The following is a 17,189-nucleotide window of genomic DNA, read 5'->3' as shown; positions in this document are numbered from 1 at the left end:
ACGTCTGCGCGCTGAATGAGTTTCACGTTGTTTGCTTTCCGCAGAGGCAGAGGCAGAGGCAGAGCGGCTGCTGCTTCTCTCACACTCACACTTGGCATCCTCGCAGCCAGCTTCGTGTGTATGTGTGTGTGTGTCTGTGTGGGGGGAGCAAGCTTTCGTGCTTTGAGCGCGCGCACCCAGCGGAAAGCTTTTCGTTGGGCCCAAAAAGCATTTTAAGGGTTGAACCTGTTGCCGTCGCGACGCATGCGACGTCGACGTCGCAGTCGCCGTTGACGTCTGCCATTTTGCTGCCCAAAAAGCTTTCTAGCTTCAGCTTCCGCCAGCTAATTGCATCAGCTCTTCTTGTTGTTGTCGTTGTTGTTGTTGCTGTTCCAGAGATTTCAACTGTCAAGTATTATCCAAATAGATACAAAGTTCTCCAGCACGTTTTGTTCTTTGAGCCAGTCAGGCACGCCCTACCCTATAAATGTGGCTAACAAACGAAGACCGTATAACTTTTAACGCCTTGTAAAATATGCAAACAGTTTTTCTATAATTAGCTGCCAGATTTTTAAACTACTCAATTCTTTTTCAATTTAATCTTCCCCACGGAAACAATTATTGAGAATTGTTTTTAATTACTCATTTGAGAATTCAACTAAATAGTTTTTAAGGGAAAACAATCACAATGGCTTTAAAAATGTTATAGCATCGTTTTTCCTATAATATAATTTTACTATTTGTTAGTGTAAATTTGTATTTAATCTTCTAATTGAAGATAGTCCAACATACCCTTAGCAACAACATGTTCTCAATTTATAGATTTTTTTTTTTTGGACTCTACATATTTGAAATTTTAATTAGATACCCTACAAATGGACGGGTATCTACAGCTTGAAGAATCTGTAAAAAAAAATAATATTATTTAAACTTTTCCATAAATGGTTTTTTCGAGTTCACAGTTACATATGTTGCTTAGTCATAATTTTAATTTATTTATGCTTAACAGATTTCTGACTTAAATCGTGAATCACACATTATGTCGAAAACCTTACCGATGCCAATATACGCTTAATCGGCACGTGTGGAATGTACGCACACAAAACCCAAAAAAAAAAAAAAAAATGAATTTGAACCGTCGACTTGTTTTTGTAAAGTTCGTAATTTAAATCCAGAATCGATTTTACGATGAAATTATAATAAGAACGCTAACTGTGTGACAGCTGAAACAGGTTCCATCGAATTTTGATTAGATCTAATACTACCGAAATCAAAGACACCCTATAAAATAAAAAAAAAAAAAAACATTCATATCCATAAGAATAACTTGTAAACAATATGACGGATTTGGGCTATGCGAAATATTATTTAAAACTGAAAAGAACATAGACAAGAAAAATATATATACAGAACTAAAAAGAGAAAGGGTATAATGGCGTCAATAGTATATCATAATTGAACCGTTCTAATATGCTTCTTGGTGTTAGCTCTATTTTTGGAGCTGATCAATTCTCCCCCGAATGGGCGATCGAAACACGGAACAGTTGCAACGTCGCATACATATCGAATAGGTCTCAGTCGTCGTCTCAATCGTCAATCGAATATACACTCCAAAGTTGATAGTTCCGAATGAGAAAAGAATTCCAATTAGCAGACTCTAAAAAAAACAAAAACAAAGCCAACAAACGCTTTGCACACACGGGAAGTTTGCTAACGAGCAGTCAACAAACGGAGGAGGGTGATATAGATGGAGGAGAGGAGGAGGGAACAAAGGCAACAGGTATTATCTCATTTTTGTAGATGATGCGACAGATTGCATTTACATTTTCGCAGTTTTTCACTTTATTTGTTTTCGTTTTTTTTTAGGTTTTTTCCTTTTATTTTAAAACAAATTTAAAGGGTTCGAAATTCAAGTCTTTGTTAGAATATTTCGTGTTGTAGTTGTGATAATAATAAGTATAACATAGAAGTGAATATAGTTAAGATATATATAGTATGGATATATATATATATATGCGTGTAATTGTTGCTATTTGTGGGGGAGGGAAAAGGAGCAGCTTAACTATGACTCGACTTTTTGTTTGATGCGTCTTCACAATTGTAATTGCAATTCAGTTATTCTTTATTAAACACATCGTTATGCTTTTGCTTAATCAATTGATAAACGAGCGCAAACAAAAAAAAAATATATAGTTATCGTATGTATGAACTAACAAAACAAAATCACATACATAGTAGGCTTAAAGACTAACACAAAATCTAGTTTCGCTTTCGTGTATTCAACTGTTTTTTTTTTGTTTTTCGTTTTCTTTTTTTTCTTAATCTTATTTATTAATTATATATATATATGTGTGTGTGTTTGTTTCCGATATACATATATATACATATATAGTTAGGTATGTACAAGGGCTTCGCTTTCATGTATACTTTATGTATGTAGATTGGTATATAGTTCCGATAGATATAGATCGTTATTATCGTTGTGTGTGTGTGTGTGTGTCGAAAAAGGTAGCATACAAAACACAAATAAAGAATATTGTTGTAATAATAAAAAACAAAACAAAAAAAAAAATTGAAATATGTTTAGCAGAGTTCAAGAAGTACAAATCGTTATTATATATGGTTCTATAAGTGTGTGTATATATAGATATAGGCATAATAGACAATTCTCGGGTTAGAATCTCTCAATTCCTCACTCACTCTCTCACTGTCTCTCTCTCTCTGCTCGCTCTTGCTCTCGCTCTAATTCCATTACTTGTGCTCTCTCTCTCTCTCTCTCTCTGTCTTTTTCGTTTCTGTATTCAGCTGTTTTCGTTCTGGATTTGGATGGTCCACATTGATTATAAGGCATACAAAACACGTACATTTCTTCTTTTTTTTGTTGACTCCAATCTTAACTTTTGATTTCTCTAATTTCGATTTCTTTTTTTTTAACATTAAAAATTATCTCTCTATCATTCACTCTCTTGTTCTCTGGTTTGTTTTTGTTTTTGCTTCTTTTTCTTTGTAATACACTTAACGCTATTCTCTATCCCTATTCCTATATCCAGCATCGTTATCTCTTGCCCCTCTCTCTCTTTCTCTTCTATAGTTCCCTTCAACTCTCAACCTGTCTTTCGATGTCGATATCGACTTTTCAGTTTGCTCGACATCATTTCAAATTTCACAAAATTGCGACGAATCCCTCTGGTCATGTTAAATTTCACATAGTTTTGCAGTAGCGGAGCAGCAGCAGCAGCACCATCATTATCATAAATATTATCATCATCATCATCAGCATCCGTCAGCAGTAGCAGCAGCAGCAGCAGCAATAATTGTTCCACAATCAACTTCCATCCAATTCCATTCCCTTGTCTCTCTCTCTCTCTCTCTTGCACTCCACTAGTTCCTCTCTGTCTCTCTCTTTCGCTTGTGCTCGTTCTCTCTCTCTCTCTCTCGCTGTCTGTCTCTTAGTTGGCTGCTTGGCAGAGCGCTTCAAAGTCACAGCGCTCCACGCTATCCGCATAGTTGCGTCGCAGCGTCGACAGCGGACAAAGATCGTCATCCTGCGGACAGCCGGGAAGGCGTACCACACGCTCCTGATGCATCACCAGCACTTGCGGCTCTTTTTCAATGCAACTGCAATTAATTGTTCGATTAATATGCTTTCGGATTGATTGGCTTAATTCAAAGGTAACTTACTCGTAGCGCACAAAGGCCAAATTGGTTGCGAACGCATCGATTTCACTCGTACGCCACAGACGATCTTTGCCAAAATCCTTGTGCGTCAGCGGTCTCTCATCACGGGCCACACCCAGATGGGCCAACATCTTGAGCAGTGTGCCCGAGTGCGTAAAATAGAATGTGGCATTGGCGCGATCACCTGGCGTACTGCAATAAAAAGATCATTATTATTGTATATTCTGAAATATATTCATTTAAAATTCTTAAAAGATATATTTTAGGTCTTTTTTTTTGTAAATGTCATTCCTTCCTAAGAATCATTTTAAAAACATTCCTTACATGGTTTTCCCACAATTAAATTAATGTAATTGTTTAATAGTATTATGCAATCTAAAATCCGGATTTCCAAAAAGTATTTTAATAAATGAATATAATGTATACATAAGTGAAGCTAAACTTTAATTTCTTAAAGATTCAAAAATAATAGTTAGTTTGGGTTTTTTAATGTGCATCCTACCTATGAATCTTTTAAAATACATTCCTTACATGGGGTTTCCACAATTAAATGAATGTCATTGTTTTATTACTGAAATTTGAATGTTTTCGTAGTTTGCAATCTAAATTTGATATTTCCAAATAAAGTATTCTAATAAATTAATATGATCTATACATAAGTTAAGCTAAACTTTAATTTAACTTTCACCTAAACTTCTTATAAAATAACTTTGAAATATTTCATTTATCTAAATTAATGTGATCTATACATAAGTTACATATAAGTTAAGCTTTACTATAAATTTAATTTAAACTCTATAAAATAACTGTGAGAACTTTAAAGTCGTCTGTATCTTATTTTTTTAACAATAAAAGCTAATATTAAATGATATTCAATACATTGATCGTTTACGAATCTCAACTCAGCTAACAGGTAAACAAAAATCTGCAAGCAGAAAATTTAGTTAATGGGGTCGATCATAAAATTGAATTTACATTTTCAACATTTGTTTGCATATTTTAATCTCAAGCGAACTGCTAAAAAGTGTTATTTGCTGGACTTTTTGTTGTTGCTATTATCTCTCTGCTTTAACCTCTGGCCTAAACTCGGCGAACTTCTGTGTTGACATATATTTGAATTCCTTAAGTCTGATTCATATTGTTTTTCCTAATAGCAAATAGAAGAACTTGTATGTGATTTAGTTTAAAATGAACATTGAAAATATAATCTAGTTTCTTAGCAAAAAACAGTTTCAATACTTCAATTAGTACTAGTAGGAGTATTCAGAAAAATAAGAACTCACTCGATGGTCGCAAACATATCGGCGATTGCCGGACAGGCAATGCGATGGGTCAAATCGTAGCCGTAGCCATCGTTCCAATAATACTCGAGATCCTCGGCGAACTCCAAGGCGCTCAGCGAGTGCACATCGAAGAAGCGACACCAGACGGATGGCGATTTATGGCGTTGCCAGGCCGTCTCAAAGGCGCACACCGTGTACATCAGTTGAACGTCCTCGTCGGTTAACTCGTCCGATAACTGTGTGCTCGAACGCACTTGCTCCACTGCTGACTGCATCGCTGGCTCCGCATAAAAGCTACGTGCATTAAACATTGTTTCAGGATTCTTATCGACGTCCGTTTTCCAGCGGCTGCAGAGTTTATAAAACTGTAACGAATAAGCAAAAGTAACGAGTGTTAGTAAACAAACGAGAGACTGTAACGAGTGGTTATAAATATAGAACGCTTTTGCTTTTTTAAATATGCAGTTGTTTTTTCTACAGCGAGTAAAAAGTAAAAAGTTTTAAGTAACGAGTAAATGTTATAAAGAGCGAGTATCTCTTACGCAACTACTGACTAGCTACGTTTAACTATTTTTTAGGCACACCTACTATAATATATAGCTACGACTACATAAACTGTGCTGTATTTCATTTGAGCGAGTACAAAAACGCTACACGTAACGAGAAGATATTATATACAAAGAACGATTATCTCTCACACAACTACTATTTAAAAGATTACCACATCTGCAATAATAACTAGCTAAGACTCTTACGAGTTGTTCATTACTCTCCTACAGCGTGTACAAACACAAACGAGTGACGAGTGATTAGTAACGAGCAACGCATCTTACCTGGTGTGGGACTGTAGACAGCGACTGTATTGTCCACAAAGCCCACCGCCAGCTGGACATTGTACGCATGGAAGGAGAGACAGGTGGGATATGGGTTGCGCGATCCCATGAATCCCTCGTTGCTGCGCAGCACGCTCTGCGTCGATCCACTCAGCGAGTAGATGCATATCTTCGATGCATTCCCACAGGCGATGGCATTCGCCAATGGATGCGTTGCCATCGCTGTGATATCACCGCCCGCTTGCCACGTGACCGGCGCTATTGTTGCACTCCCGCTGCCACAGCTGCTGCTGCTGTTGTCCGTTGTTTGTCGCAAGTCAAAGATGCACACCTTGCCGGCAGTGCAGCCAGCAACGAGTGTTGTCTCGTTGGCACGCAAACAGCAATGCAAAATGGGCGCCGCATGATCACGCAACACACCGATGCGGAGATCGCAACGTTTGTCAAACAATCGAACGCTGCCATCGGTGCAACCAGCGGCGACAATGTTGCAACGAGTGTTGGCCATAAATGGCGACAACACACGCACCGTAGTATCACGTCCCAGCTGCAAATCCGTTAGCTTTAGCTCACGCTCCACATCCCAGATGCGGAGATAACGATGCGAACTCCCACCGACGACCAGGTGTTGACTGTACTGCTGCCAGGCGGTCACAATGCCCGACGAGGCGCCATTGCAGCTGCCACCGGACGAATTATGCAAGCTGCTCCCGCTGCCTAAGCCACTGCTTGACCCGATGCCCGACTGAACCGACGCGCTGTTCGACGCATTCCCAGACGAATTGTTGACGACACCGCCGACGCCAACGCTTGCGGAGCCGCTGTAGCCAGTGCTGCCTGTGGTCGCCGCGTTGTGCATCAGCAGCAGATCCGTCTTCAGCAGGCGGGCGAAATAGGAACTGTTGTTGAACGAATTGGATGAGATGCCCGACGTTTGTGTGGCCGACGATCCGGACGATGAGGCAACTCCGCTGCCAGCGCGTGGTAAAGCATCCCAGGCGCTGATCAAGCGTCGCGTTGCCGACTGCACTTCATCCTGACCGACACTCGATGGCTGCCAAACGCGTATGACGCCATCCTCGTGGGCCACCAGCATCAGTCCCGTGTCCTGGGCATTCAACAGCTCGAAGCTACTCACACGCGCATAGTTCCAATGACGCGAGATTTTGCGTCCACTCGCATTCGTTTGATTAGCATTGGTTCCAACACCGCCACCGCCAGCGCTGCTGCCGCTACTCGCTGCACTCTCGGCGGCATTCTCGCCGTAGCTGAGCACCGAGTTCTTCACAAAGTCATAGACAAGCACCTTCTCCTTGTAGGCCACCGCTATCTGTGGCTCATACGGCAACAACTTCACCAGCGACGGTGTAAACTGTGTCTTCCGCACCCAATTGTACGCATCCAGCCGCTGCACTCGCTGATCCTTAAGCTGTCGCAACGCTCCATCTCGGATGTGCTTGTTCCGCTGATAGCGATACAATCGGGAACGCAACTCGGTGGAATTGCGATCGATGGGCCAACGCTGTTGACGCTCCTCCGCTTCGCTGCCGCCCTCGGCGCTGCTGTACCGTTGATTTCCTGGTCGAGTGAAATACGAAATGGCCCACGGGATGAACTGTGTCTGGACAATCGGTTGCAGCGTTTGCGGCTTGCTGCCATCACCAAAGTGTTGCGTCTCGCTGCCGCTGCTGCGTGCCGAATGACTGCCATCTCCGCCCAAGACACCGCCGCCTCCACCTCCCCCGGTGGATGGACCACCGCTTATACCGGGTGCCGAGTGCGCTGTGGCACCGCCAGCTCCGCCATCGGTCTCATCGTTCATCGAGCTGGTGCGCAACTTGCGCTGTGTGTCCGCATTGGTGCTGCCCGACAAACGCAACTTTTGCACCCACTGACTGGAGCCGACAGCGGCGCCACCGCCACCAGCTGCACCACCGCCACCGTGACCCACTGGCGGTGATTCACCGCTGGCGCCCAAGTAATTGCAACGCGTATTCGGACTGGGTGGCAAGCTGACGCTCAGGCTGCTGTTGTTCAGCTTCTCGAGATCCCGCGGTCCCACCGACGAACCTCCTCCCGCACCACTGCAGCTACTACCGGCCGTCGCATTTGTAGCCTCTTTGGCCGTGATCATGCACAACGCTGCATCTCGGACGTGGGCGATAATCTTTTGCGCTGTGGCCGCCACCTGGGGATGTGGATCCTGGCCGAGATTGTAGATGCCCTGCCACAGCCGTGTGAAGATCGATTGAAAGGGTATAAAGTTGGTTGTGGCGCTGCCGCCGCCGCTGCTGCTGCCACCACCGCCACCGCTGCCGCCGGTGCTCGAGCTGCTCATGTTCGAAATGGAGCTCGAACTGACGCCCCGTCGTATGGTCACATGGCCAAAGCGCTCCAGGCTGTGTGTGGACTGTGGCGGTGCGTTAGGCATGCCGTGGGTGATGCTGGCGCTGCGTTCGCCACCGCACAAGACCAGCGACGAGCTGTGACTGTGATTCAGCTGCTCGGACAAATACACCGTTACGAATTGTGTCTCAAAGAGCAGCACCATCCATTGCAATGCGGCCGCCAACTCGAGACGCACCAGTGGCGACATATCCTCGCCCACCTTCTCCAGCAGCGTGATGGCAATGATCCGATCAATGTTATTCGCCTGCTCCTCGCTGCGATCCGTCACCGAGCTGATGAAAGTGCCCAGAGCAAACACCGCAGCCGCTCGCACCTCCGGAATGGCATCGCTCAGTAGCGCATAGAGCTTTTTCGTGGGCCAAATCTCGGGCACCCGACCAGCGTGCCTTCTCAAAGTTCTGCCACAGCATGCCCAGGCAAATGGCCAGCCATTGGCGCAGCAACCAGCTGCTGTCGTTCAGCTGTTCCAGGCAAATGGAGAGCAAGGGTCCCTGGAGTGCGCTCGTCTGGCCCAACAGAAAGTTGTGCACAATGGAGGCGAGCACAAAGGCGCTCAACGTACGGTGCTGTTTGCTCACCGCATTGTCCTGCAGCACTGACAAAAAAATACTTGTACTCCTTGACCAAATCCACCTGACAACTGGGATCCACAGCCAGAATTTTCGCCCAAATGAACACCAGAACGGGACGCAATTCACGGGTTGAGCTCTGCAGCAATTTCAGCACATAGGGGAAAATGCCAACGCCCAGCGCAAGATTAACAGCCCAAGGTCCGAGATCCAGGAAGCGTGCCAGCAGCTCCAGGGCACGCAAACGATGCACTTGCGACAATAGCACCTGCAGGACAATCGGCAACTGTTCGGGCGGTGTGCGTGACTCGGATTCGCTGTCCAGCCACACCTGAAAGGCGGTCAATTGGTGTTCGAAGAAGGGCAGCTGACGGTAGGGCGCCTGTTGCTCCAGGATATCGGGTAGCTGTTGCAACGCTAAGTCGACAACTAAATCCCATGCCTTCCACATGGCATGACGATGACAGGCGGGCAGGGCTGGCAACGACACCGGTGTGCAGTCGTGACTACGCAATATGCGCTCCGCTAGCAGGAAATTCCGAAACAAGCTGGCGACCAACAAGTCCTGTCGGAACAGACGCTGAAACAGCTCGCGGGGCAACGTATTCCATGCAATGGTATCGGTGATGGCCGTAAATATCCAGTTGAGCTCACCCATCATGGTTCGGCGATCGTTCACCTTGCCGGGTATCTTGTCAATCAGTTCGCTCTGGATGCGCGGCACCATGCCCAGTTTCTCCTGCATCGCATACCACTTCAGTGCTATATTGATGGGCGTTGTCAGGCAGCTGGTGAACAAATCCGCCGGCAATTGTGCATTCATCGGGAGTATTTCATTCGCGGCACACGCCGCCAAATGGATGCAGTTCTTATAGCTGACAAGTTGACCGGCGGGCGCTGCTCCCGCTGCCTGAGCAGCTAGCGCTTTCTCCAGTTCTTTTTCGTGCTGCTCGGCAAAGGGTTGAAAGGAATTGATGATGATGCCCGCATTGGAGCAATCATAGACGTAGATCGATGGGGCTGCCATCCAATTGATGAGCTCAAAGATGCTCAACGGGATGTACTGGGTGAAGGTCTTGTTGAACACCCAGATCTCGCCATTTGCCGTTGGCTTTGGTACTCCATGGCCATTGTAGTGAAACAATATGCGTTCGCCTTTCGCATTGCGACGCAACGAGGTGCACAGTTTCTTCACATCCTCGACGGTGGGATCATTGCACTTTTTGTAGCGGGCACGCGGCTGCCAGCGTTCGTATTGCATCTGCAGGTTGCTGCCAATTAACTCCATTGCCTTCGGTACGGACACCGAGCTGGGATCAATCCAGCACTCCAGTCGAGAGCAGGGCTGTATCTTAACCACATCCGGTGGATCGACACCAATGTTGAGGCACAACACCAACGCCACACTGGCCGTCTTCATGCGTTCTCTAATGCGCCAGTGGAGACGTTCATAGTTCAATGCCTCGATGGACTCCTGATGCCGTTTGGCCGCAAAGCTGAGTGCAATGCGATAATCGTCAATGAAATTGATTTCGCCATCGGGTGCGATTAATTGTCGCATATATTTTGTGGAGTTGTAGTTTTTGTAGTTGGCATGAGTAACTGCATCCTTCCCCGTAGTTGCTGCTGTTGTTGTTGTGCTCGATATTGCTGTCTCGTTCTCGCGTTTAATTGCGCCGTGCGCAGTGCTGCCCATGCTGGTTTTGTTGTTGCTGCTGCCAGTGCTGCCATTGCTGCTTTCGCTAGCAATTGCAATGCTCTCTTTGTACAGCGATTCCATCATCTTTGCTGTTGTTGTGAACTCTATATATATATATTTATATATGTTTAATAGTGAATATATATTTTTATATGTATGTATGTGCGTCTGCTATTTACAGTTTATTGCATTTTTTTCAGCAACACATGCTGCAAACACTCATTTTGTATGCACGAAGATGAAGTAGAAGAAAAAGAGAAGCAGCGGCAGCAACAACAACAACAACAACGTCGACGTCCGCTGCTGCACATAACCCAACAATTTACCACCTTAGCCCAAAGGCGACGACTGCGACAACGACGACGACTGCGACGGCGACTGCGACGACACTGACGGCAAGTTAAATTTTTACAATTTTTTTTTTGGTACGCCTAGAGTTGCGTTTACTTGTGATTCATTATTATTATTATTATGTTCGTATGTGAGTTGAGTTTTTCTTCATATGTGTATTTGTCGAACACGCTCGCGCTTTGCACAAATTAATAAACAACAAACAAAATAAACAAATGCTTTGGAAGTAGAGTAATTTGCACAAAAAAAAATAAAAACGTTGTTGGTTGGAAACGCACGCGCTGTTTACCCTAATAACGAAATACGCATTTGCGATATGTTTCTGCTGTGTCCTTCACTCTGTCTCGCTCAATCGTTGCCTCGGTCTCACACCATTTCGCTTCGGCATTGTCTTCTTCTTCGGCGGCAGCAGCGATGCCACATTATGCAAAACAAGGCGCTAAATTCAAGTCCTTAAAACTAATTCACTCGTTCGCTCACTCCTCTCTTAAAAGCAAACACTACAATTTTTGTTCCATTTTTATATAATTGTCTGTTTACTGATCTAATCAATGTTGACTATCTAGCAGAGGGTGCGCATTATTGCGATTGCGATTCCACAAAATGGTAGTGTGGCCACTTGTACTAATTTTGGGTATATCCAAAACAAGTATTTTGTGTTCACACTAAAATCTTTTTTTAAGGAAATTTGTGTTGCAGTATCAAAAGGAACTTTAATTATAAAAACAATGCAATAGCAGAGAAATATGTCTGTTTAAAAAAATTTTTAGTAATATTCGAATTGATAATATTATTGTAGATGTGTTTCTTAGGAGCACCTGACTTGAAGACTAAGGCAGTAGTGTTGCCATATTATGCATAACGAAGCGATAATTTCAAATCCTTAATACTAAATGACTTGTTCGCTCAACAGGCAGTAATATTTTGTAAAATGTAATTCCAACTTACCCGCAGCACAGGATCGCGTTTCAGCGGTTGCGGATAGGTAATAGCATGTATGCGATGGCGGCCAAACAAACCGGTGGCAAAACTTTGGGCACTCTTCAGCGTACGTTGTGTGGCCGTATATTTCATATAATACCATTCTGGATTATAGAGATCTGGCAACAATTTCGGGAAACGCAATTGCATGCGTTCCGCAAGCTCAATTAGTTCATCTTCGCCTTCGGCCACCAGCAATTTCTCATCATCTGGTTCGATATGATCCCAATTCCAGCGCCGCAATTGCTTCAGATCATCTGCACATAAATGTGCTGGCGGTTTCATTTGCTGCAAAATCAGCGACTGCAATTCAACCAGTCGCGTCTTGGCATGCAAAATAACGGATTTGCTGGGGTTGCGAGTGCCATGCCTTATGATCGACCAAATCCGTGTCGGGTGGCAACCTTAACAAAGCAATGAAAATCAGCTGTGCCATTGAGATATGGTATAAAAAACAAATAAATGCATTATTACCATTATATATAGGCGATGTGTCATTATAATTTGCAATAGCACGATACGGTGTCTTGGTCGAAAAGCGCCGCTCAAGTACATTACGTTGCAATCCAAAGCTGTCGTCGCATTTCTGAGTCGTAACATCAGCTGTTGGCGCAACCGTCAGTTGTGTTTGCGTTGTATTTGGTATAAAAGTCGTCAATAGTAGAAGCGGTATTAGTAATTTAATTAAATAAAGCATTTTTCCGAGTTGAGAAGAAATTGTCAGGTGTTAAAACAAAATAGAAATCAACTATGTAGAGAATTTTTTTACAAAATAAACGTAAAACATTGAAAGGTAAGTTTAAAACGACACACGCACGTTTCGACAATCAAAAATACAAATGCGGATGAGGGAACTGCTCTGCTGTTTGCGCATACATACATGTAATATATATGAGAAACACACATACATGTAAGATAGCATCATTGACTATTTGGCGTTGCCAGCTGGCGAATCTTACATCCAATGTTGCCAATCGGTTGAATAGCTAATGGTGAAATACACTTGTACTCGATGCCGAACGATACTACTCTATATATATCAATTGCATTGCACAGCTTCGATATTGCGCGCATTTCTAAATAATTGTTTTGTTTAAGATTGATGAATCCGGGTTATAATTCAGCCAAACCCCTCTTGGCAATCAACTAATGCTGTGATGGGTAAGTGCAAAATACATGGCTATTGTTTGATAATGCTAAGCAGCCAGTTACTTTACAGCGCCGGCACGAAAGACGCGCTCCGAACAAAACACGATAATAAATGCGCTAACTGATAAAACGCTAGCGGCAAATATAATGAAAACAATGCCAAAGGCGAAGGGAGTAAAGCATAATGAGCAGCAGGAAAAGCGAACAACTCGCAAGCAATCGTCAGAGGCAGAGCAACCGCAGCGCTCGCTGAGGAAACGTCTCGAATCCGTGGAGATGGATCGGCCACAGTTCAAAGAAACGAGGAAGCGAACCATGTCAACCGAGGCGCTGCAACAGCAGGAGAATGAGCAGCCGGCAGTTGTTGCCAAGCTGAAGCAACGCAAGCAACAGCCTTCAAGTAAAACTCGATCTCGCAAAGAATCGACAGCATCCACATCGACTGAGGAGTCCGAGCCGCGTATTGCAAGCAAACGTAGCAAGAAAACCCCTGCAGCAAGCCATAAGAATGGATTGCATATGCAGTTGGAAGCGTTTGAGGAAGAATTGGCCAATGCCAACAACAACCATACGGAGGCAACAAAAACAAATATCGTTAAGCTAACCAAAGCAACAACTAGTTATACGAATAACAATAATAATAGCGATTATATTGACATGGAGGCTGAGAAGGAATACAATCGAGTTGTGCAACGCAAAACAGAGGAGCTGAGGGCATTGAATGACGCATTAGTTGTTCCACCAGTGGAGGTAGCCAAAGTCGGTTACACGCACGATCAGCTCAAGCAGTTTCTGCTCAACTCGAGTATCGCCAACAGCTTCCCCAATGCTCTGCAGGAACAGGGCACTAGTCAGGTAAGAGGGCTTTTGATTTGAATTTATAGAACACTTGAAATTTTAATGAAAATATTTGTCAAATCTTTTAAGATGCTTCGTGGCCTAATTGACGGCGTGTCTTCATTGGAGACATTACAGCTAGATGAACTGCTCGATCTGTATCATTTGGGTATTATGATGCAGCATTATGAGCTGCTGAACACGCATTGCATGGGGTATCGTTGCGAGCTCTTGGAGATCGTTTGTGACCTGGCATCTGAGCTGGAACCTCAAGATGCCGATATGATCGGCATGAGTTTGTGTGATCGCTTTGTGATGGGCACAGGAAGAACGCGTATGGAGTGCGTGATCGATATGCACAGCTCGATTGTGCAACTCATTAAGATGGGCGACGAGATCAATCGTCGTGTTGCCATGACAATATTGCTGGCCACATTCTCAAAGCTTTCCGGTCAACCGATTCCGGAAAAAGAGAATGATGTGGTGAGTCACAAATTGATTTCATTTAGAAATTTTCTTTAAATACAAGCATTTTTGATATTTTATTTAAGTCCTATTCCATAAGTGTAGAAATTAATTGTTTCATTTTTCACCTGCAGATCATGCAAGCTTTCGAAATGGCACAGAAAGTGAACTGGACACATCTGTCGACATCGGGATGCGAGGCGGATGTGTTTGTTCTCGTTCGCAGCTTTGGTTTGATTCTCAATACGCAAGAGAATCGTCGTCCACATTGCGATTGGGATAGGCAAATGGGCAGCGAAATTCACAAGTATTTCATGACAGTATTGCGCACTGTGCGCTTCTCTAAAAACTATAATTTCTTTGCCATGATGGTGAGCATTCATTGTCTTTCAAATTCCTCGCAAATCGTTATCGTCTTTTTTTTTTTTTTTATCTTTGGCCAGGTTGAGCGTTATATTGCTTTTTGTGTTGTTCGTGGAGCTACAGCGCGGTAAGTTTTTTTTTTTTTAATATTTAAATTCTGCCCGTCCATTGTTTTTGGGCAATTCGTTATTTGCTTAATAGAAAATTTAAATATTTGTAATTAATTTTCCAAATTATTGTCAATTATCTCCTATTTTTGAATGGTCTACTCGTTTATTCGATTTACTCGTTACAACAAGAAATCATAAATTTAATGCTTAATTTATCATACAATTATGGCAAATTAAATACTTCTATATATAATATAGAAGCTGCTGCACCATAATTTTTTTGATGAAACTTATTTAATTTCTAATTATTAACATTTTTGCTAACTATTTGATTCACTTGTTATTTGTTGTTTTCTAGCGAGTATCGAGTTTTACACTAAAATTTCAAACTTGTTAAATCACTAAAACTAAATGCTGCTAATTTAATTTCCTTACAGTGCTCACACAACGGAAATGCTGCCCGATTAATCTCACACTCAAATTCTTTATTAGTTTTTTTTTTTATTCATAATCTTTAATTTTAATCTAAAAAGTGAATGGCTATTTGTTTTTGGAAGTATTACAAGACATGAAGAAGCAGCAAGTCACAGCGATGTCAACAAGTGTGTGTGAAAGCTTTTGTTAGTTGTGTTGTAAGCTTTGTTGGGCCGCAGTCAAAGAGCTTTCCACCGGCCGGCCGCCCATTTTGGATTGGGGCAGTTTTGGCCGGTGGCGACGTTGGCTTAACGCCTGGCATTTTGTCTGATTAAGTTGGCTTTGTGCACGCACTCACAACATATGTATTTCTTCTTTTCTTTTTGTTTGTTATTTACTCAGTCGCGCAAAACACAAGAAAAGTGTCGCACCCGCTAACTGGAAACATATTTAAGCTTAACAATTTGAAAATTTGGTGTTTCATTTAATTTTTGCTGTAATACGATATCACGAAACTAATTTAAATAATTGCAAAATTAAATAAAAAGTGCTGTTATTTGTTAACAAACAAAAAAACCCGCGTTTTTCAACTTTTGTGACTGTCGGGATTTGTAGCATATGGCGCCGGAAAATGCGCCGCCGCACGTGCCAGCTGATTATTATTGCGCCAAAAACTAATAAGAGGTAATGCTCAACGGTCGTTGTCCTGTCCCATATACCCACATCCCCCCCTCTAAGTAATTTTGCACATAATCTGCGTAGTTTGTGTACTCTGCCATTGGGATTTGATGTGTGATTTGTTGCGCCGCTGCACGCAATAAAAACTTAGTTCCATTTGGCACGCCACCTGTTGTTCAGCGCTCGCCTTTCGAATACCGCGTAAATACTACATCAATTGTCCAACAAACTGATCACAATGTATGTATGTATATGCAAAATTATTTATCGCATTTTAGATGCATTATCGGAATTGTCGTTGATAAAAAAAAACACAGTGGCCATTAATATTCTATTGATCTAAGGGCTTTCTCATCAATTGTAAACAAGCCCGGCTCAGAAAGGTAGAGTCTGTGTTGCATAACGTCAATTTCTTTAAACGTTACAGGTATTTTTAATTCACATAACATTTTATTATTATTTTTGAGAACTTTTAAAAATAAAACAAAATACAAATATTTATTGTGCATAAATATACGAGTTTTAGTTAAACATTTAAATCGATCTTTGGAACAGTGTTGGCAACTGCCGTGATTACGTGCCGCCACAATTGTGTGCTGCCAATTGATTTTTAAGCTGCTCATAAGGACAATGCAATTAGTACTGTATTGATACGAGTCACTTGGTATATTTTAACGGCCGACCTCAACGGCCACACTAATTACAAAATGTACTATTTGAATTTCAGTTTTTTTTCTTGCCGTCCACTCTGAATTGAAAGGAAACGCACTTAACGAAATTAATGTACAATCAATCAGTTAATCGGTAAATCGTATTTGTAATTGAAAGTTGCCACGCAATTGTGATTTGATCGGGCATTAAGTGCACACACTCGTCTATTCAACCCAATCAATTGCAAGGGGTCGCGCATCAGGGAATTGGATAAAACAAAAAATGGAAGCAATGAAAAATACCGCGCGTCGCATTTTCATTACGTTTTCATGTCGATATTAATAAATAATAAAAGCATGTGGGAAACGTGTAAACAACGGTTTATCAATGTGATTAAATCTCAAGTATCTCTGAAGTGGCCTAGCATCAAATATATATATATATATATGTACGTATACATATATAAAGGTTTTTTGGAGTATGATTAATCTAAGCCAAAGCACAAAATTGTGTCCGTTTCATTGTTTTCATTTGCGTTGTTGTTGCTATAGCGCCTTATCGTTGAAACAGGGCGGTAATTAATTTTTTTGTTGTTGGACAATGGACAACATGAAAATTGTTGACAAATGACAAACACGATGATCACGCATTGATAATGCCCACCCCAAAAAATAAATTGAACAATCAAGGATGACGAATGACAAAAATGGCGAAGGTGAGTGTAAAAGAAGAAGAGTGTA

General features: G+C 42.5%; 2 protein-coding genes across 3 annotated transcripts; one reads left to right on the top strand and one right to left on the bottom strand.

The window, feature by feature from the left end:
* Nucleotides 1–1,834: 1,834 nt before the first annotated feature.
* On the bottom strand, nt 1,835–12,479 carry LOC132796935 (multiple inositol polyphosphate phosphatase 1). Its single transcript, XM_060808296.1, has 5 exons — nt 12,257–12,479; nt 11,750–12,186; nt 4,941–5,305; nt 3,661–3,849; nt 1,835–3,597 (listed from the first exon to the last, which is right to left on the bottom strand). Exons 1-5 carry the CDS (start codon nt 12,477–12,479, stop codon nt 3,429–3,431), a joined length of 1,383 nt encoding a protein of 460 aa, XP_060664279.1. The 3' UTR covers nt 1,835–3,428.
* Nucleotides 12,480–12,486: 7 nt separating this feature from the next.
* Nucleotides 12,487–15,700, top strand: LOC132796933 (uncharacterized). 2 transcript variants are annotated; one of them, XM_060808295.1, is made up of 7 exons: nt 12,487–12,575; nt 12,881–12,943; nt 13,002–13,786; nt 13,859–14,251; nt 14,368–14,604; nt 14,677–14,723; nt 15,144–15,700. In XM_060808295.1, the coding sequence occupies exons 2-7, from the start codon at nt 12,940–12,942 to the stop codon at nt 15,172–15,174; spliced, it is 1,497 nt and encodes a 498-aa protein (XP_060664278.1). In that variant the 5' UTR covers nt 12,487–12,575; nt 12,881–12,939; the 3' UTR covers nt 15,175–15,700. The 2 variants fall into 2 exon arrangements, with proteins under 2 accessions (XP_060664278.1, XP_060664277.1); XM_060808294.1 differs by lacking the exon at nt 12,487–12,575 and having other exon boundaries at nt 12,741–12,943.
* The last annotated feature ends 1,489 nt before the right edge of the window (nt 15,701–17,189 follow it).

The sequence above is a fragment of the Drosophila nasuta genome, chromosome X (assembly GCF_023558535.2).
Source record: "Drosophila nasuta strain 15112-1781.00 chromosome X, ASM2355853v1, whole genome shotgun sequence".
Taxonomy (NCBI): Eukaryota; Metazoa; Arthropoda; class Insecta; order Diptera; family Drosophilidae; genus Drosophila; species Drosophila nasuta.
This window is presented reverse-complemented; position numbering and strand designations above follow the sequence as displayed.

Coding starts and splice junctions, on each gene's coding strand:
- LOC132796935 (XM_060808296.1), bottom strand. CDS start 12,479: ATGCTTTATTTAATTAAATTACTAATACCGCTTCTACTATTGACGACT. Junction 5,306..11,749: donor AACGCGATCCTGTGCTGCGG/GTAAGTTGGAAT, acceptor TATTCGTTACAG/TTTTATAAACTCTGCAGCCG. Junction 3,598..3,660: donor TTGGCCTTTGTGCGCTACGA/GTAAGTTACCTT, acceptor AATTAATTGCAG/TTGCATTGAAAAAGAGCCGC.
- LOC132796933 (XM_060808295.1), top strand. Junction 14,252..14,367: donor CGGAAAAAGAGAATGATGTG/GTGAGTCACAAA, acceptor TTTCACCTGCAG/ATCATGCAAGCTTTCGAAAT. Junction 14,605..14,676: donor ATAATTTCTTTGCCATGATG/GTGAGCATTCAT, acceptor ATCTTTGGCCAG/GTTGAGCGTTATATTGCTTT.